This window comes from Thalassophryne amazonica, chromosome 1, assembly GCF_902500255.1.
Source record: "Thalassophryne amazonica chromosome 1, fThaAma1.1, whole genome shotgun sequence".
In the NCBI taxonomy this organism is placed as follows: Eukaryota; Metazoa; Chordata; class Actinopteri; order Batrachoidiformes; family Batrachoididae; genus Thalassophryne; species Thalassophryne amazonica.
The window spans coordinates 9,108,245-9,130,194 of record NC_047103.1 but is presented as its reverse complement, the minus strand read 5'-3'; the positions used below and the strand labels follow the sequence as shown (position 1 = coordinate 9,130,194).

The 21,950-nt window shown below is 40.2% G+C and overlaps 1 protein-coding gene across 5 annotated transcripts in view; it reads left to right on the top strand.

Annotated features, from left to right (window-relative positions):
• mllt10 (MLLT10 histone lysine methyltransferase DOT1L cofactor) overlaps window positions 1-21,950 on the top strand; it is a 162,898-nt gene that overhangs the window by 107,318 nt on the left and 33,630 nt on the right. For all 5 annotated transcript variants that reach the window (XM_034161004.1, XM_034160803.1, XM_034160865.1 and 2 more), the window contains 5 exons: window positions 1,282-1,380; window positions 1,681-2,020; window positions 4,040-4,258; window positions 4,385-4,852; window positions 20,966-21,111. In XM_034161004.1, the coding sequence (XP_034016895.1) occupies window positions 1,282-1,380; window positions 1,681-2,020; window positions 4,040-4,258; window positions 4,385-4,852; window positions 20,966-21,111 (1,272 nt within the window). The remainder of the gene's footprint in view (window positions 1-1,281; window positions 1,381-1,680; window positions 2,021-4,039; window positions 4,259-4,384; window positions 4,853-20,965; window positions 21,112-21,950) is intronic.

Here is a 21,950-nt window from a genome sequence, read left to right as displayed (position 1 = left end):
GATCTCCAAGCTTTCATCTCAGGCTGAGCCTTTGAAACAGAATGCTTTTCTCTTCCTCTCAGTTCAGCCGCTCCACACTACCTTTTCCCTTCAGTCACGACCGAGCAGCACACAGTTAATGAGCACGTCGAGCACCAAGCTTTTCAGTCAGAATATGGAGTAAAACAAAAACGGACAGAGGGGAGGCTTTCAGGTTCCTGCGCCGTGGAGAAGGTCACTTCCCGCGATGTTGTGACACCAAAACAAACAGTCACTGCTTTTCAATAAAGAACCAAATTTTGTTGTTCTTTTATTGCAGCAGTTTGCACAGACATTCACAAAGGAACAATCAAAATGTAAAGAGATGGCGGCCGTGCAGTGCAGCATGTTTCCAATAACATAATGTAATGGCAAAGAGGTTTCTGAAAAGTTTCCTGTGTTGCTCGGCACAGATCAGAGCAACTTGCAACACGTTTTTTGCGACGTTGGTGCTGAGATTGTATCAACTAAACTGTTGATTGCAAATACACTTGACAGATTGACTGATTAAAGTCATTGTTGTATCCCTGCTGAGTTCCATTATTTTGGATAATTGTCTAATTTTTAACAGCTGTGCCGAGACCGATGTTGAAGCTTCATGTTTTGAGATGGCGATTTAGTTCATCTCATTTTGAATAATTTTTGTATGTGTTATTGTAGATTATTTCTTCAAATTTGAAGTTCGTCTTCTCATGTACATTGTTTCAAAATTTTTATGCCCTTTTTAAAATTTTCCTTTAAGGTTTCCATTTATACATGTGCCATTTCTTGAAGGATTATACTTGCTGTACTTTATCGTTTTTGTGTTCCTGAAATGCAGAAAGATCTGAGTTGCGGGACTTCTGTTCTCTTTCTATGGTTCTTGGTTTCTCTGCTCAGTGTTCATGTTTAAGACCTCATCATTTAGGTGGTCCTTATTTTGCAACATTTTGAAATTTAATGCTCTGACCCCCTGAATAGGTTCCAATTGATGAAAAACCATGCTGTGTAAAATTTTGTTTGTATAAATACATTTTTAGAGCTCAAAAGCATTGAAATTTTGTTATGTAACACTATACAAACTAAAGCTTAATGGTGCCCCAACCCATCTTATACAACATAACTAAAGCCCTGATGAATCCTCCTGGTGCTCCATAGGTGATTTTCAAGCTTGGAACCTATTCAGAGGGTTGGAGTATTAAATTTCCAAACTTTGTAAAATTCAGACCACCCTACTCTCCATTAATTTTTTTTTTCTTCCTTTTTTAACCTCTTAATACTTAGAAACACAAGGAGCGGGACAGACACAAACCGAGGCATAAGAAGACCTCCATGGACATGTCACCCTCCTTGGTTCTCCCAAACATCATGGTCCCAGACAAGGTGCGAGCACTCCTCCACTCAGCACTGCTTTGATTTTGGTTCTGTTTGTTAAATATTAGACCAGGAGTGGCTGAATTACTTTTTTCCCCTCCTCTTTACTTCCTTTAACATTTGTTTTTTTCTTTTTCTCTCACATCCTGTCCTCCCCTCGACTTTTCTCCTGACCTTGAGTCTGTAATGTTCCGCTCCTTCCCGTGATGCTTGTCCTCCCTTTTCTTCCCACACACACACGCACACATAATATATATTTGTAACCTGTTATGTATTTCATCTCCTTCCTTTTTCTCCTTACTCCTCCAGACCTACAACAGCAGCGGTTCCGCCGGAGCCATCACAACTCTGCCTGCCGCTGCGCAAAAGCGTCTGGATGATAGCGCTGCCCGCTTCACCAACGCCAACTTTCAGGAAGTGCCGCCTTCTCACTCCGGCGGCGGTCCCAAGGACAGCTTGGCTGCCGACGTGGGAAAGGCGGCCTCTGAGGTGAAGAACAAGAAAAGCAGCGGTGGGAGTCACGCTGTAGGACAGAGGGGTGGCCGCAAATCTCTCACTTCTTCCTCAGGGAAACTCCTCCCCTCAGCCGTGGTCACCATGGCAGCATCCTCCACATCTGTCGCCACGTCCGCTGGGCCCTTCCTTCAAGGTGAATTGGCAGCTGCTGATGGTTGTGTATGTTCTCACAAAATAAATGAACCATGTAGGTGGAAAAACATAAATATGATCAAATATTAAGAAACCCTTTTGCTACCCCCCCCCCCCCCCCGCACGCACAAAATAGTGCAGTTTCAGCAGATTGCTTGTGTTTTGTCTCACTGTGCTCTGCGTCATTAGTTGTTTTATCCAGACAGCAGGCTTTTGTTTGGCCGTGATATCAGCGCAGTCGTCTCGACTGGCCTCTGGCTCCTGTAGTCTGGGGCCGTATTTGTGAACTCGTCGTACAGTGTGTAGGAGGTCAGAACGCGAGGAGTCGACGCTGACACTGAGCGGCTGTGCTTGCCGCTATCAGAACCTTGAAGCCGGTTTGTGTGTGTGGGTGTGCCCATCGGTCCGTTTGTGTACTTACAAAGTAGTTCCTGTGTCACATGAGAGTTCTGCGTGAGGAGGCACGACTGATCGTTGAACAGACTCCGAGTGGGAGAGGAGATAAAATGCTTGCTTTACTTATCTTGTTTATCCTGCTCCCCGATGATGGAGGAGAGTCACATGGAAACTTTCCCATCCAGAATTTAAGCTTTCTTAGTCTCACGACTAACGTGCTATTCGCTGCAGACAGAACGACTCAGTGCAAATGATCTCTTTCATCCAAAGGTTTGTTATCGGTGGTCGGGGCTGTCCTTCTCTGCTTTGTCATTTGAACATGACTGCTCTTATTGCTGCAGCAATTCACAGCTCTGAAACATAAACACATTTTTTACTATATATAAAAATGATTTTATGTATTCAGCATAGGCCTGAAATTAAAGTTAAATGACACTGATAGCAGCATGTCCCTCCAGTGAGGCCACAAATCCTTACAAAGTGTTGAAGGTCCTCCATAAAAATTTGATTAATTCATGTAACACAATAAGAGTAGTAATGTTTAGTGATTTATCAAGAGTTAGCCATAGGCCGTGTTTTGACTATTCTTGAAGATTGAAGAAAAAGCTTATCAAATTGGAGGTTTTGTAGACAGACGATCAGGCGTTGGCGGCAATAGCCCATTTCTCAAGGTAGTTTTGCCAATGATCTGAGGTCTGACAGAGGTCCCGAGTAGCTGAAGGTGTTGATGCTCTTGAGCTTTATTTGTAATCTTCAGCTTGAATTAATTAATTACTGGATTGAAATAAAAATAGCTAACTAGTTTGATGATCTAAGGCTACTGTATTTTCCAAACTAGGAGTAGTGGGTTTTACTAGCTTGGGAGATCTGTCAACTTGTATTCTGAAGTGACGTTTATGGAAAAAATACTGCACTATCATCTATTGCCACAAGATAGCACTGTCTGCCCACATGACAAACTGAGCTTGTATATTCATTGATGTACTGTGTGTCACACTCGAGAGCAGAAAGTGGCAGTAAGCTGGGGGACACCAAAAAAACAAGAAGAGGAGGAAGAAGCAGGAATATCTGAACAACAAAGACATGGATCTTTGAAAATGAGTAACTTTAATTATGTTCTCAAACTGACAGACCATGCTCTGGAATAAAAAGAGGGAATGCTACTTGGCACTCCATTTGTTTGGACTATGTGACACAACAAAAACAGCAGTGACGGACTAGCTAGGCTAAGATAAGGCCACTATATTTAGAGCTTGAAATGTGTATGGTTGCCTCACCTGTACTCATTTGATCACTGTTGATAAGAAGCAGTTTAATAGAGTTTTACACCTTCTACAAAAACACGAGTTATAAGTTGTGGCAATTACATTAGTTTTGGTTGCATGAAGTGGTCACACTACATTTTAAAAATAAATACAACATAGATTGGTGCAAATTGGGTATTTATTTTGTTCATGACTCATTTTTGTACGGATGCGACTAATACTCCAGTGCAGCTGTCATCTGTAAAAATCATTAATCTGTATTTGATTCCAGGAACGTGTTGGCCACTCCATAAAGGTTCTGTTTTTTGATCCGCTTTATCTCTTCTCTTTTACTGTTCTTTTTTTTTCCTCCCCTCTAGGCATCCTTTTGCCTAATGCTAGCAAGATGTCCTCTGCTGCTTCCTCCACCGAATTTTTGAGTTTCTCCGATCCAGTGTTGCGTCCCGGGGGCGGAACCACCTTCTCTTCCCCGCCAACTTTCAGCAGCTGTCTTGTGAAGCCTAGCTCAGAGGGTGGAGTCTCTGAAGGAACCACAACACTCTTTGGGTCTCTCATGTCTGCCACTGCAACGTCTGGAGGTGAGACTGTTTGGATCGCTGTGGTTAAATGCCACGCTCATCCTCATTGGTTCCATTCTGTGGCGTCTCGGGCCAATGATTTGGATTTACTCTGACTGAGGAGCTTCTGCTTTTTTGTAATTGCAGTTGGCGGGAAGCTGTATGAAAATTCCCACAGTCTCTCATCTGCTGATTCAACAACCCTGGGTACTGCCGGTTTCAAACGGGCCCAACCCGCTGCCTCAGGTCCAGGGATCGGAGGAGCAGCACCAGCAGGAGAAGATGGGATTAAGAAGAAAAAAAAGGGCAACTGGCGAAATCGATTTGGACCTTGTTTCACCACAGATGTGAAGCCTTCAGAGGCAGCTCCGCCCCTGACGCTCCCAGCGTCCTCCACACCAAACAGTAGCGCCTGCACCCTCTCCCCATCCTCCTCCACGTCATCATCGCTTTCAGGCCGGCCAGGCTTGGTTTCCACAAGTGGATTAGGAGTCGGGGTGACAGGAGACAGAGGCTTAGGAGTCATCGGTGTCAGCAGTGGGGTTCAGAAATCCCCATCACTCCTTAGGAATGGAAGTCTGCAGAGTAACAGCAGCTCCACAAACACAGGTCCAGGTGAGAAAGCACTGCCGCAGGCTGGATGTTAAGGTGCGTTTACACATAACCAAGACGCGTTACGAATGTCATTTTTCTGTCATTTGTGACACATTCCTAACATTCTTAATGTGACTTAACGCATCTGAATAGGTTTCTTAATAGTGCGTGTTGGTGCATGATATTCTTGATATTTGTGGAGCATGTTTTTGCCTGTCAAACAATCTTCCACGAATGTCACACACCATCCTCATTTCGTCTCACGTCGTGGAGGTCACAACTGAGCGTATTGATCCGTCTTGATGAGTAGTGATCCTTAATAGAACGTGACAACGTTCGTAGTGGTTCCTGTGATGGTTCTTGGAGCCCAAACTGTCCTGCGTTATTACGAAGTGACACGGAAACTGTCAGGTTTTGACACGACTTGTAACGCGGCGTCACATTTCACTGCGCGCCATGACGAATCAGTTTTCTGTCACGTGCGCACAATTAAACTCGGGTCCAAGTGTCGGTCCACAGTTCCTGCTGAAGCTCCTCAGGACGCTCCTGCAGGTGTTCCACCAGCTGTTGTAACCGATGAGCGGGAGAACGAGTCTGAGCCAGAGGAGACTCACGTGCAGCCAGACATCTCTGCACCTCCTCCAGTCTGGCGGAGGAAGAAGCGTGCGCACGATTAAACCCTGCTGCACCCCATTCAGTTTGATTGCTGACATCAGGTCGGCTAAAAGTTTCATTTCAGTGCTCTTCAGCGCGCTCCTGCAGGTGTTCCACCTGCTGCATGTGCCTGATGTTTGGTAAAATTTCGTGAGACGAGAGCCGCATGAAGCCGCACATCTGGCTCTGGCCGTCTCCTCCTCCTCCTCTCTGAGCCACTCCATGGCACAGAGCCCAACTATGCATGCAGTCACAAAGTTCTTCTGAAAAACTGGAGCGATCTGAATTCGGTTGGATGAATATGGGTGTGTGTGTGGAGACAATTCACCTCATTCACAACGTGACAGAACTTAACGATGCGCTGTTACGCGCAATAGCGCACAACAACACAGAACACTATTCTTGACCGTGCGTAATGGTTCCTGATAATTCTCCAGCAACATGTGCCATTAATTGTAACGTGTGGTAACAGGTTGCAGCAGTTCCTGAGGACACCTGACACCTCTGCCCCGAATCATCACATTTGTGATCAGTGGCCAAGAATGTGTACTTCGTGGCATTCGTGACTTGTCGTCATTATGTGTAAACGCAGCATTAAACCCAACACGATCATTACTGGGATTTAAAAAAAAAAAAACTGTTAATTGTTATTTCAGAGGAGGTTTTTTGTTGTTGTTGTTTTTGGTTTTGGTTTTTTTTGGACAAACATTGCTGCTTATTTTAGTTTGGACATAAGTACAACATGTCCATGTAGATTTGTACTGGATCCATTGTGGCGAACTTGAACAAATGGGAGCAGCTGAAAGACGATCAGTTTCTTGAGGCTTCTCCCTTTTTTGCTTGGGGTTGCCACGGCAGATCCCATGTGGTTCCACATGTTGATCCGGCACGAGTTTTATGCTGAATGCCTTTCCTGAAGCAACTGCAGATGTATATGAAGAATAGGTACAGGTGGTCCTCCATCTGGTACCTTCTCTTTTGGAAGCAAGCGCACAAGTGAACTAAAATGTTACATTTCAGCACCTGCTTTTAATCTCACCAACAAAAATAGTTTATAGTTTACGCTGGACTAAATTCTGACAAACTATAAATTGTTTTTGTTGGTAAGATTGAAACCAGGTGCTAAAATTGAACACAGCCAATGGTGACAGTCACACCCCTCCCCTGCCCTACTTAAAAAAAAAAAAAAAAAAAAAAAAAAACAGTCCTGTATTTTGACCAGGTCATTGTATAATTATCTGCAGGGCCATGCAGCTAATAACTTGCAACATAAAAAAAAATAAATGCAAAATGTGTCGGGGAGATCAGACTGATTTTTTTGCAATGTAAAGTGTGCAACAACTGATAAAGAACTGGTGAGGATAAAAAAACATTTTCTGCACAAACATCAGTTCATTAGGGGAGGTGATGGTCTAGTGGTTAAGGCGTTGGGCTTGAGACCAGAATATCATTGGTTCAAATCCCAGCCTGACTGGAAAATCACTCAGGGCCCTTGGGCAAGGTCTTTAATCCCCTATTGCTCCAAGTGTGTAGTGAGCGCCTTGTATGGCAGCACCCTGACATTGTGGTAAATGTGAGGCATTATTTGTAAAGCGCTTTGAGCGTCTGATGCAGATGGAAAAGCGCTATTTAAATGCAATCCATTTACCATTTACCATGAGTTAACATTAAAAAGTCTGTCCTGAACATATACAGCGCATCTGGAAAGTATTCACAGCGCATCACGTTTTCCACATTTTGTTGTTGTTCATTTTCCCCAACAACATTCTACTCACAACATTCCATAATGACAACATGAAAACAAAAAAATAAATAAATACGAGGTCTATTAGAAAAGAAACCGACAGTTTTATTTTTTAAAAAAACTATATGGATTTGAATCACGTGTGATTACATCAGCCAAGCTTGAACCCTCGTGCGCATGAGTGAGTTTTTTCACGCCTGTCGGTGACGTCATTCGCCTGTGAGCACGCCTTGTGGAAGGAGTGGTCCAGCCCCCTCGTCAGATTTTCATTGTCTGAGAAGTTGCTCAGAGACTTGCGCTGTGCTTGATCAAACTTTTTTCAAAAACTGTGAGGCACATCCGAGTGGACACCATTTGAGAAATTCAGCTGGTTTTCTGTGAAAAGTTTAACGGCTGATGAGAGATTTTGGATTGTTTCTATCACTGTATGGCCTTCCCACGGAGTGGGACGTCGCGCAGCGCTCCGAGGCAACGTCGTCATCCTGTTTCAAGCTGAAAACCTCCAAATTTAAGCCTCTGTTGACCCAGGATGTCGTGAGAGAACTGAGAACTTTCAGAAGAGGTCGGAATCAGCAGTTTATCCGGACATTCCACTGTTAAAGGAGATTTTTTTTAATGAAAGACGTGCAGACGGATTGGCATGTCGGCGCGCCCGCTGCAGGAAAAACACCTCCATGTTGATAACCATTTGTAAAATCCAGGCGGCTTTTGGTGGCTTTCAGTTGAGTGAGTATCTGAGAAATTGTTTAACAGCAGGGCATGTTCCAAGTTGTCCTTCAGGCTTCCAACGGAGGTGTTTTTCCTGTGGCGGGCGCGCTGCGCCTGCTGCAAGCTGACATGCCAATCCGTCCGCACGTCTTTCATTTAAAAAATCTCCTTTAACAGTGGAATGTCCGGATAAACTGCTGATTCCGACCTCTTCTGAAAGTTCTCTGTTCTCTCACGGCGTCCTGGATCAACAGAGGCTTAAATTTGGAGGTTTTCAGCTTGAAACAGGATGATGATGTCGCCTCGGAGCGCTGCGCGACGTCCCGCTCCGTGGGAAGTCCTTACAGCGATAGAAACAATCCAAAATCTATCAGCCGTTAAAATTTTTACAGAAAACCAGCTGAATTTCTCGAATGGTGTCCACTCGGATGTGCCTCACAGTTTTTGAAAAAATTTTGATCAAGCACAGCGCCAGTCTCTCAGCAATTTCTCAGACAATGAAAATCCGACGAGGGGGCTGGACCACTCCTTCCACAAGGCGTGCTCACAGGCAAATGACATCACCGACAGGCGTGAAAAAACTCTCGCGTGCCCACGAGGGTTCAAGCTTGGCTGATGTAATCACACGTGATTCAAATCCATATGTTTTTTTAAAAAATAAAACTGTCGGTTTCTTTTCTAATAGACCTCGTATTTATTATTAGTATTTTTTTTTCATGTTGTCATTATGGGATGTTGTGAGTAGAATGTTGCTGGGGAAAATGAACAACAACAAAATGTGTAAAACGTGATGCGCTGTGAATACTCTCCAGATGCGCTGTATATGTTCAGGACAGACTGCTTAATGTTAACTCATGGTCGGATACTTTTCTAACAGACCTCGTATATATATAATTTTTTATTTTGGAAAAATTTTGCAGAAGCCTCAAAAAAAAAAAAAAAGAAAAACTTCCACATTGTTGTTATGGGGTACTGTGTTTAAATTTGAGGGAAACAAATGAATTTATTCCATTTTGGAATAAGGTTGTAACAAAAAATGCGGAAAAGGTGAAGCGCTGTGAATACTTTCCGGACGTGCTGTAAGTTATACGTGTGTCTATGAAGCTTTTCTGAAGCTTGGTTCATGTTTCACACAGTGCACATCACATATTGGTTATGCAATTGACAACATAATTCCTGTGGCTGGAGCCGCTGTGCTCATTATTGATTAATATCTATTACTTTTAAACCATTAATTGTTGACTCCCTGTTACATGTAATAATCACATTTAAATCTGTATATTATCCTATGAGAATCTAGTTTAAATCACATTGCCATTAGTTTAGAAGTTTTCAAAACCACTTCACAAACGCATAATATCTGGTTTCATACTAATTTAACAAGGCTTAAAAGTACTTTAAACCATTACAGTCTTTGACTCATGTAACAACAGATTGCAAAGTTTTAGCAGTTTGACCTTTGGATTACAGCTGTTTGAAGCCCATTTAAAAGGATGTCAGCTTTAAACAATTTGACATGTTTTAAATGGTTCAATAACTTAATTATATTCCATTAAATACATTACAACATTTTCAGTGAAACATCTGTGTTTCACAATGATTTCTTTTGTTATTAATACAAATAACTGGAATTTAATTGCCATAGTTTCTGGTGTTTAAGTCGCAGTTTATTTGCTTTTTTCTGTTTGTTTTTACTACATTGGGAGGTCGTGCAACTTGCACTCTAGTGAAACTTAACAAAAATCACACGTTTGTAGTAATAATAATGATGATGATAATAATAATAAGGATGATGGTGTGATCAAGGTTGGGTAGGATTACTTTGAAATGTAATCCAAATGTATGTACATACATACATGTAATCCACATGTATTCTTTCAAAGTAATCCTACCCAACCTTGGGTGTGATATATTAGCTATTTATATCAAGCTTTCCCAGGAGTCAAAGCACTAAACAAAAACTTCAAACTGTAAATGGCAATAATAAAAGTATATTACAGCAGTGCACAAAAAAGAATTAAATTTAAAAGAGAGGAAAAATAAATGCCATTGCATGGTTATTGTAGTGTTTCTAAAGGCAAACAGTCTGTTAATCTGTATCACATTGCACATTATTTGTCGATCTTTGTTATTTTTGGAATTGAAAATGTGCTTTTGGTACACACCACGGGCTGGGTTTCCTGCAAAATCCGCTGTTCACATCTCCATCCGTGTCGATCTGAGGGTTTGTTTTGTCCAAATTACATCAAAATAGCATCCAATATATTGTCCAACACACATTTATTTGTTCATCTAGGCTATTTTTTTGGAATTTAACAGTTCTTATGCTAAGTAACAGCACACGCTATGGTGTGCACATGTGCTACTAAGTTCCTGTCTGTTATTAAAGTCGTTCCCAGGGAAATTCTGTGTTTAAAATGTGAGTTCCACTCACAGGAAAGAATGTGACTGATACTCTGGTGTATCGTAAATGTTCAACTAAGAAATTGAATATTTCAAATTAGAGAAAAGCAGCAAACACTCACATTGAGAAGCTCAAAAGTTGGGAAGTTATTACCCCATTGATAAATGACTTAATTTATTTGATTATGTAAAAGTTGATTGCTATTCTCCCCAATAATTAATCAGTAATTTAGTTTGATTTCAGCAACACCAAACACAATCACTTTCTGAATTTGGATCCTTTGTGTATTTTAGACGTTTTGTGCTGTAAATGTCCCTCTCCGTTACCTGGCAACTGTCTGTATGCTTTGGAGTTCCCCTCAACTGATGGGGATGGCTCAGCTCTACTCACACATCCCATATTTTCCTTTTCTTCCTGAGAATTTCTTCCCTTTTGTCTCGATGGCCTTTCAGCTGTAAGTGCTTTTCTAGTTTTGATATTAGATTCACAACTCTAACCTCAGTGCCACAACTTGGTGCAGATTAGATCTTGTTAAATTCCATTAAATTAGGTAACATCGCCTTTCTGAACCGGTCACTTGTCCCAATTCCGCCCATCTGAATGATCACAGAGCAGGAAAAACTCTGTTAAAATCATCCTTCTTCTTCATGATTGTGTCACCTGTTTGACTTTTGGATCAGTCGGCACCTCGTCCATCACAGAGGACTTGGACTATGTGAGTCAGTAGTTACTGTCTGTCAGGTGGTTTCCACAAAAATGTTACACAATATCTGGTGCAAAAACAAATTCTAAATCACAGATGAGAACTTGCAAAAATAGGAAGTCAGTGTGACCAACGGTTCCTGAAAAATCAGTGGTTTGCTGCAAACAGCACAGCACATGGTTCTGGCACATGATCTTCCTCAGCATGTCCTATGACACCCATCAGTTTGAACAGTGGTCCATTCATTTGATGTCACCCTCGAAGACCAGAACAGTAGCCCACAACTTTAAAATACCACCGAGCTAAAGGAAGGTCATACGAGGTAGTGCCAAACTTGGTACACATTAATTTTGTAACAGGGATGACTTACTGATCTCATCTGGCTAAAGTTATCCAGAATATTTTAGTCCTAATATCCTCTATTTAATATGTCAAAACAATCCAATAAATTTGAGGCTGGGAACAGTAAACAAATCACCTTAAATATGGTTTTGGACAGTTTTAGGTCATGATTAAAGTCCACAACAGCTATCAGCAGGAGCCACTAAGTTCATCGAAAGGTGTGAGTGTGGGCCCTCATAACTGCTGTCCTGTCGCACGTTGGAGATTTGCTTAAGTTTTTCAGATATGCAAAAAATGGAGAGACTGATATGAGGGGAAAAGGGGAAACATAACATCTACTCTATCCTCAAAAATTAAAGTCTATGACCCTTGTGTTGATCCTATTCTTTTGTATGGCAACAAAACGTGGACCCTTCTCCAAAAACATGTAAAACATTTAAGAACTATCCAGCATCATCTAAAGTTTACACTGCGAATCAAATGACATCACTTCATCTCGAATGAGGAGGTCCTAGAATAAACTAAGACTGAGATCAAATTAGCCAGCAGTTGCCTCCGGTGGATGGGGCACATTTGCCGTATGGATGATGACTGGCCAGTTAAAGCCTTATTATGTAAGGAGTTGGTTCATGGAACAAGAAAAATTGGTCAGCCACTACTTTGCTACAAGGACACTTGCAAAAGTGTCCAAGCACGGGAAGGCTTTGGAAAAGTGGGGTTCTATAGTTAGTGATCACAGTAAGTGGAGAGCCTTAGCCCTCAACATCTGCCGCAAGACTGACTTTAAATGAAAAGAAGACATAGAAAAAAGTTTGCAAAGCGCCACAATAGACAGACATTTAACCAACATTAATACCTGATGAACTATAGGCTGCTTGATTGTTTTACCTCTTATCTGGCTTGTGGCTACATTCATTCTCACTCTATCCTCAACCACTCCTGATATTTCAGAGTGACTGTTTCCATGCTTCGACACTGATGTGCATCAAACTTGCATCAGGCTGCTTTGAACCAAGCCGAGTGTAAAACAGCAGAGGCCGTTAGTGTTTAACGTGCTTCATTCATGTGAATACTCGTCTTTGATTTCACTGCAGCTCTGCATCAAGATTGACACAATTATTACTTAAAAAACAGCTCACCATGACAATAAGTCTGTGTTTCACAGTATTTAAACTTTTCCATGAATCCACGTTTTACGTGTGTGCCTAACTGTTTGTGGGGGGGGGGGTCCATCAGGATCACTGATCACCCATGGTTTGTTAGACCAGAAGCAGAACAGGTAGTTTTCTGCAGATACCAGCATTCAGTCATGTGTTGAGTGAGCTTTAGTTTTAGCAGCTTTGAACACGAGTTGTTGTCAGGGATCACGGCGGCATTTCTAACCACAGCTGGTGAGCACAGATAGGAGAAACGTTGGTGGTTACTTACAACTCTGAGAATCTTGTTGCGTTCTTCCTACTGTAAATATTTAGCTGAGGGTTAATGCAGGGCAGTAATGGGCAGGATTTGGCAATTTATCTCCCCCTCCGTCCTGTCTGCGGACTCCATTGTGCTGATGGACAGATAGTTAGCCTGATAGATATGTGTCAGTGGGTGGGGAGAGGCAGGGGGTTAGATTTTGGCTAGGTTAATGTTTGACGATGGGGGGGTGTCCACTGATGGGATGGGTGGGATTGGGGAGTGGGGGAGGAATGATGTTGGGTGGACAAGGGAGCATGAATTTATTCAGGCCCAGAGGCTTTCAGACAATGAAAACGGAGAAGAAAACATTGATTGTTGATCCATTTAATTTTTCTTCATGATTTATGGAAGTTTTTCGTTTCTTTTCTCTGCATAGTAACTAAGAACCTTTTCATGTTTGCACCAAAAGTGTGAATTCACAATCCGGTGAATTATTAAACTACGGATTTAATGTAAAACCATGCAATCTTGATTGCTTAAAAAAAAAAAAAAAAAAGTTTGAGTTCTCTCTTGTGACCATTGATGCTGGTGCTCAAATTTTTTTTTTTTTTTTTTTTTTTATAAATCAAACAATTACATGACATAAGAGCCTCCCATAGCCACGTTTTCAAGATTCCAAAGTGAAATGTATAAATTTTTCTGTAATCCCACAATGAGAAAACTCAAATACTCAGTTTGCATTGAAGTAAAATACTAAAAATAAGCAAATCCTCATATTTAAAGAGCCCCCCATGCACATACGCAAGCACACACACAGCTGTAATAACTTTTAATTATTTTCATGGTTTAATTCAAATTGTCACAAAAAAGGTCCACGTATGAATAGGAATCAGTAAAACAAAAAAAGGAATGTAAATTGCATTAGGCTTTCATGCACATAGTTATTTTCTGTTGAGCAGTTAAATATTCAGATTTCTGTAATCAATAGTTTAGTTTGTAGATCAAATACAGCAAAAGGTAAAATCAATTTATAACTGATAAACCAAAATATTCTGAGGCTTTGCAGTTTTACTCGTATTTATTTGTTTGTGTATTATTGTTTGTTTTTATTATTCTATACGGCTGCAGTTAAGAAGCACATTTACTGTGGCTGTAAAATAAACATTAAATTCAACCACTTCATTAAATGCTGAAATCTGCAAGTAAACATCTGTAAAATTAATAACTCTAGAAAAACTGTAAAATCTGTAAGAAAAACACATTATGCACAGAACTATCAAAGCAGAAATGTTGAAACTGAAGATTTCTGTTCTGATACCATCTTCTGGTTAATAAGAATAATATGAGCATGAATTTAGCTGCTATTCCTGCTTTTCATGTCAAAGTTTCTGCTATTCAGATATAGACCCAACGATTTTTAACCAGATGTGTGTTCATCAGCCTGTTGCCTGTTCCTATATATTTTTCTGTGATCATACTGACAAAGTGGAAACTAAACAGTGGCTGTCTGTCTGCTGTCTCACATCAGAACATTTTTAATTTGGTTATCACTCCCACAGGAGAGCAGATGACCTGCTGCTTTTGCATCGTGTTCAGTGTTTGTTAAAATGTCATTAAATTATATTTTTGCGATGTAGGTTTCCTTCTCAGAGGACTGATTTCTTAATGAAAGCAGCTGTTCTGCCGATGAATATCAGAATTCAGCCGGCTCTGCTTTAGATTAGAATTAATTTTTAACGGCTCTAAATGTAGCACAGATTTTTGAGGGTTTCAGAGCGAGAAAGGAAGAGGAAGGACATGTGGTAAATGCTGTTCTGCTTTCTGGGCTTAACGTTATTGATCACTCAGACACGTTACAACTCTTACAAGTTCAAGCGTGTATGTAACACATCTTTGGAGGTGAACGGGATTCTCTCTCTCTCTTTTGCGCACACACACACACACACACACACATTTATTTTTTTGTTGTTGGATACCATTATCCCCCCCCCCCATTTAAGTTTGTGGCAAAGCAGTAAACATTACAGTAATAAAATCGAAATGCCAGCAAATAATTGACTTAATTGATTAATAATTTACAAAACATTAAATCACAAAATGTAGTGAGGGTAGTAATGTTTGAAGATATTCTGGAAATTTGCAGAAAATGACAAAAATGGATCTTACAGTACAGTTATGGGTTTTTATTTATTTAATGATGAGAGCCGCACCTCTACCCACAGATGGGTGCCAGTTAGCTGTAGCGTCCGCTAAATTTTTTTAGTGGTTTCAGTTTAGTGTTATAAAAGCTAACTTTTCAGTTAGCTGATTAGCTGTTATCGAAGCGAACGTTTTGGTTAGCTGTGCCCACCACTGCTGATTGCAGAGTTTTCTAAACAAGACGAGCAGCACAACACAAACTTACAATTAACACAAAAACATAAAACAAAAACATTTTATCAGCCTGTCATAAAGTATAAAAATATAAACCCTAAGATTATGAAAGTTATTAATAGAAAATATGCTTGTATGTGTCAATAAGGGTTGTACACTCAAAAACGTAACACATTTTTGTGATCATTTATTATATATATAACTGATTAAACAGATGAAATATGCCCCGCCCCTTCCCTAAAGCTTGGCCTGTCAGATTTTGAAGAAAAGAAGAGGCGGGTCAGAAAATGAGATGAAATGCATTGATGGTAACATTGGATTATCTCTACTTCTGCGTAAAATTGGCCGTCTTTGAGGTGGCGTACATCTCAAAATGTTCATCGCATGTTCTCAGCGCCAAAGTTACAATCAGAACCAAAGCGTTCAGCGTTCAAAGCTACGGAACCAAGACAGATGGCAAAACCCAACAGCCAGAGATGAGTGAAGTGGGAAAGATTTCAAATATCAAAGCAGCTGAGTGAAATACTGAACTGCATACGTTCCTGTCTGAACTAGAGGTTGGAGTAAATAAACAAATAAATAAATCTTGGATTATAAGTATTAGTACCAGGTCCAGCTGCTTTTTTTTTCCCTGTGTGTCATGCAAACATGCCACAAATTACACTGTTACCCCTATCTTACACTGGCTGTTTCGCGTGTGTTTTTTTTGGGGGGGGGGGGGGGGGGCTGTGCTGCTCAGCTTCTACAGCTCATGAGTGTATTTGTATTTACACTGGGTTGCGTTTTTGTTGCATCCCTCCCTGATCTTTCCACATCGCATTAATTATGCCCTTTTCCTACACACTCTTTCTGTGGAGTAACCGTCAGTTTCAGGCTTTGTGATGTCATAAAGACTGTGCAGCACTATAACACTGTGGACATGTATTCTGCAACTGGTGCTGATTTCTGAAAGAATTTTACCTTACAAGAGCAGGTGTTGTGGGGCGAAGAAGCTCTTTGTTTTATGTGGGTGTGCTTTCTCTTTTGTTCCCTGTTTATCTTCATGACTATGGGATTGTTGTTCCTCAGCAGTTACTTGATTATGAAACATAAAAAAATATGGAAGTGCTACAACACAAATGTGATTAAATGAGCTGGTTTTAAGGAAGAACTTGATGACTACCAAAGTATAATTAACTCATTGCTGAACAATACCAATTTCCACCTAATGTCAGCAGCATCTGTCCACTTTTTAGGATGTGCTGTCATCAAGGTGATCACATTACCGCCAGCCTTCCTCTGTTAGCTTCCAGCAGCTGAAACGCCAATTAGGAGAAAAATCTCAGAATCGTGTGTTTCTCGTCTGTTATGTATACAGTGGTCCCTCGCTATAATGCGGTTCACCTTTCGTGGCCTCGCAGTTTCACAGATTTTTTTTAGCGCAATTTTGCATGCTCTTTTTTTTTTTTTTACAGCACATTGTGTTCTGCGTCCTCATCAAGCAGGCCGGTCGCAGCACCGCGAAGGGAGTGTACGCGCATTGTGTTCTGCGTGTCTGTTTATAAGAATCTTCTCACCCAGAAGAAAAAAGAGCGCCAGCAACTACCCATAACTGTGTTCTTCACTTGGAAAAAGACACCTGCACCGAGGTGTCACTCAGTGGAAAAAGGTGAGACAGCGGTGCACCGCCAGGACAAAGAGGTGCAATCAGAGGAACTGTGAAATACTGGTCAGTCACTATTAATAATTTCTTATGTGTCCAAACTCGTAGGTTGATCATTAAAATTAAATTTGTTAGTTCTAAAAGCCATCATAATTATTTATAGGAAAATGTTCTATTTTTATTTCTCAAAAAAAAAAAATGTTTGGGCCTGAAAACAGGTTGGTCTTATTTTTCTACTAAGGTTTGAACTTTGAGAGTGTTTACACACGAGAGAAAAGTGAGAAAATGTTAATGCCTGTTTGAGAAAAGTGTGTAGTGAGGGGTTTTACAGCCTTAAAATGTCTATAATAATTGTAAAAATTAATGCTGACTACTTTGCGGATTTCGCCTATTGCGGGCTATTTTTAGAACGTAACTCCCACGATAAACGAGGGACCACTGTATATTATGTAAGTCACTGCAATGGCAGCTTCCCGTGTTAAGCACGATATTGTCAGCGGGCTGTCGTTCTGTTATCGAAGGAAAAATCGGCAACATTTGAAGCAGGATCAATAACTGCTGATGCTGATCAGATGTGTCAACCTGTAGAACTGCATCAGTAAATAAATGTAGTGTGTTTCTAATATATTGTAGTGATGTCACTGAGGTTTAGTGGAATTGATTATGAATCGACTGTGCTGCCGTTTGCAGAATTAGCATTGATGCTAGCCCTGCTTTAAATCTACTTTTTCTGTCGGACTGTTGATGAACTGCGTAATGTGAGCAAACATGCTGGCCGGCCACAAACAAACAAAACAAACCCTGCTGCCCGTGCACAGTGTATCTGGGATTCTGGTGCACATTGAAAAGCATTATAAATAGTATGTAGGTCCACACAGCCCCACCCCACCCCCACCCCCACCTCGTGCTCAGCCTCCCTCCACCCCTCCCTTCCTGGCACAAAGATCTCTTGTTCCCCTGGTGAATGTGTGCTGCCCTGAGCCATTCAGGCTTTTGTGGGGCTGAGGGGCCTCTTCCCCCCCCCCCCTCCTGCCAGGGTCAAAGGGGGGCAGGGGCTGGGCTTATCCCTAGTTAGTCAGCGAGCTTTGCGGTGGGGGGGGGGTAAGTGAATGGAGCAGGCGTATGGCTGTGTGAAAATGGAGCAATTAGTTTGTGGAGGTGATTTATAACCAGCTTGTATTGTGTAATATGTTTAATATAGTGGGTTAGTATCACATTTTCTGTGCATAAGAGCGCACGAGTCACTGTTCACAAAGACCGAAACCCGACTGCCAGAGTTTGACACAGCACCGTTTTTTTTGTTGTTGTTTTTAACTCTGTCCTCTAGCCCACACATTCAGTGTGAGAACGGTGTCATGAGTACTTAAATATCTTTTTGATCATCATTTGATGAACACAAATGCTAATCTGTGACTCATTCCATCTTCTTAGATTTTGGAGATTACCTGATTGATTTCTGTTTTTATAGCAGGTAAAATGAAAGGATGAAAGGAAAGACATCATCTCATGTAGAGAAATGAGAAACATTTTAGTAATAAAAAAGAGAAATATTACTAAATATAATTCATTTGTCATCACATTTTTCTCCTATTCAGCAAATTTTTAAAGCACCAGACTGTACGCAGAATATTTATACATTTCCACTTTCTTCACTCATTAGCTTTAGTTTTAATGCACGTTTTTGTATTTTTTCAATTTAAGATGGCTACAGCGCATAGAGTTTAACATGAGGTACATCAGCAAAGATAATTTGCTTGATAGTTGAGCAACAAAATATATTATTTAATAATTGGGTGTCAGCTATAAAGTAAAAGTCATCTGTGGAATAGTTTACAGCTCTTTTGGTTTAACTGGCTGGGAAAAAAGCTTTCTTGAAATTGACTCGAGATAAAACATCCATAAAACATGAGTTGTAGTGTTAATATAGAGGAACAGGTTCTGAGATTAGTCCCTCTTTTTTCTTTCTGATGAATTTATCTTGGTATTCTATAAAGGTTGGACAGTTCTTATTAAAAAAAAAAAGTCTATTACAGGTTATCAAAAGTGAAATCTTTTGATTAATTCTGTCCAAACAGTCCAAAATGGAAAGAGTTTAGTTTTTAGACCAGATGTTATTGTTCAGCAAGTGTACTCAGTATGACTTAGAGTACAAAGCATTAAACTACAGGACAGAAAAAAACAGCAAATTACATTAAACTTCTACAATAAAATAACAACAGATCAAGAATATCAGCAATTTCCCCCTGTTGCTCAGATGGCTCAAAATTTTGCATGTTTGGTAAATTACTGCAACAGTTTACATTGTCAGCCAAATGATTGCTGATTATTTTCATTTCCTAAATTTACAGACAAGTTATGGAATGAAATAAGTTCAAATTTACATACCCAAACACGCATTAAAATGCTTTTTAATCGCGTTTTAAACTTGAGTATTACATTCTTTATAAGTCAAACTAATACTTTTTGAGATTTTCCCTCAATTTCTGTAGACATGAAGCCCCCCTCACACGCACGCACACACACACACACTTCAGGTCATTAACATTTATTAATTTTATTGGGAAAAGCAAGAAGACATGAAATAATGGAGAGAAAATTTTTATTATTGCTGTGATTGGACTTGAGACAACCTAAAATTACTTAGAAATGTTGAAAAAACTTTAGGAAGAGAAACGTAGGAGCGGTTTGATTCCGAGGACGGACAGATGTGCAAAAAGTGCTGCAAGCACAAAGACTATCAGAAGCAGTTTATTCACATTATGGAGCTACAGCATCAGAACACACTGGCTAATTTGTCAATATGACTATGCTGTAAGTGTAATGTGTAGATTTGAACTAATATATTTATTTTTGCATCTCGACTGTGTACTTTTGACCTTTATCTTGATGCAGTGAGCTTTAAATTGCATTTTTCTATATGAACGGTGCTGCAGAAGTTGAAATGCTGTGGATTGTCTGCAGAATTATAATTATAATTTTCTTTTTCTGGTTGGGGTGGGGGTGCGTGAGATTGCATTATTTAAGAGTGATTATTTTTCTTACTGATCTGCAGTATTAAATCAACTGAAAATTAATTAAATGTGCAACTGAATTCATATTCAAATGGGGATATTTTGGTCCTGGACTGCACTTCATGTTGGCCAGTTGCTCGGTAAATGTCAAATGTACAACTAGAAAAGCACTCGGAGGGTCCATAGCTTTGTCACGGGTGAAAAATACTCACATTTGCTTTGAGATTGAGTAGTGTAATAGCATCTTATTGTTGTTAATGATATAGCCTCCCATTTAAATGGATATTTTACTGGATCTGCACCAGATTTCATGTGATTGTTGTGGAACACATATGGCTTGAATTTCACCGAGATTTGTGCATCAGCTCACGCCTGGGAGTGTGTGCTGGTGCCGTGTTTGGCCTCATCCACCACACCATGAATGTCTGCATGGCAGACAGCCGGTCCATCACCACCTCTCCCAAAGTAACCAAACAGCATTGGTGGAAATGCAAAAAATTGTGTGAAATTGTTCAAATTAAGAATTCACAAACTTCTGAATTGTGACCAGTGCAGAGCTTCATGGGTTCTTTCTCTGGAGAGAACGCACACACACACACACACACACACACACACACACACACACACACACACACACACACACACACACACACACACACACACACACACACATATATATATATATATATATATATATATATATATATATATTACTCATCTTCAACTGCTTACCAATCAAGGGTCACAGGGGGCTAGAGCCAGCTAAGCAGTTGTGTGTGTTTACATTTTTTTTATTTTGTAACTAAGAAAAATCTATTGATTTGTTTAAAAAGGATGTATGTTAATCCATCCATCCATCCATTTTCTTCCGCTTTATCCGGAGGCGGGTCGCGGGGGCAAAATTATCAGAAAAGGGATGCCCCCGAAATCATTTTCATTCGTTTTCTCTATTTTGTGTCACTGTGAAGTTCATCTTTGTATTTCGAACTTTTGGTCACACGAAACAATGTCAGGATGTCAACTTACATGAATAAATCAATACTTTGTAACACGCCATAGATAAAAATCGATTGAGTCTGTGACTATGACGTATTTATATCGTGGTAACAGTGACTGAAGATACATCTGGCGATGTTGGTTTGTTCTCCACAGGTGTTTTCTCCACCACCGATGTGTCGTCATCGTGCACAGGAGTCGGATCCGCAGAGTCTGGGCAGCAGCACCAGGCCACACCGTCTCTTGCCCCTCCCTCTCCCTTCACTACCACGGCACCGCTAACCAGCACAGCCTCAACGCACGTAAGTGCAGATGAACAAACTTCCAACTCTTTGCTCTGACATCCCCGCTGCAGCGTACGGGTTCTTTGAACGCACGCGTAGTTACTCGACATGTCTTTGATCTGATAATCTGTGGGAACACAAATAAACCCAAACACACTAATCTTTCGCACCCAGTCTCTCGGCACTGTTATTAATCCACTGCACGTTAATTATGTGTGAAACGCCGGCATCGTGACCTTGTGTAAATGGTGTTTTCTCAGCATACAGTGTGCGCCCGTCCAGGCTTTTTCACAACACAAACATGCTCCCTTTTTCCCACCTATGGTCCGTGATTATCCAGACCGTCAGTGACGGCTTACTTCACTGAGCGCCAACACTTTTACAGTATGGATAGGTTTTTATATATATATGTATATATATATATACGTATATATATATGTATATATATATATATATATGTATATATACGTATATATACGTATATATAATATTGCCACAGATCTACTTCTAAGGATGTTATATTTTAGGAAAAAAATCTTTGCAATTGTTACAAATAAACACAGTTATGATCTCAGACATATTGTCTTTTTTTTTTTTTTTTTTTTTTTTTTTTTTAATTGATGAATAAAAGCTTTGTCAGCATACATCAAGTCAGAGTAGGTCTGGAATCCAGTTTTTATACAGAGGAAATAAAAACTGTTGAACTAAAATTAATTGGAAGATTTGGGAATTACTGATTGATACAAAATAATTCTCTCAGCCAAGGAGATATATATATATATATATATATATATATATATATATATATATATATATATATATATATATATATATATTTTTACTGCATTTTGTTTTAA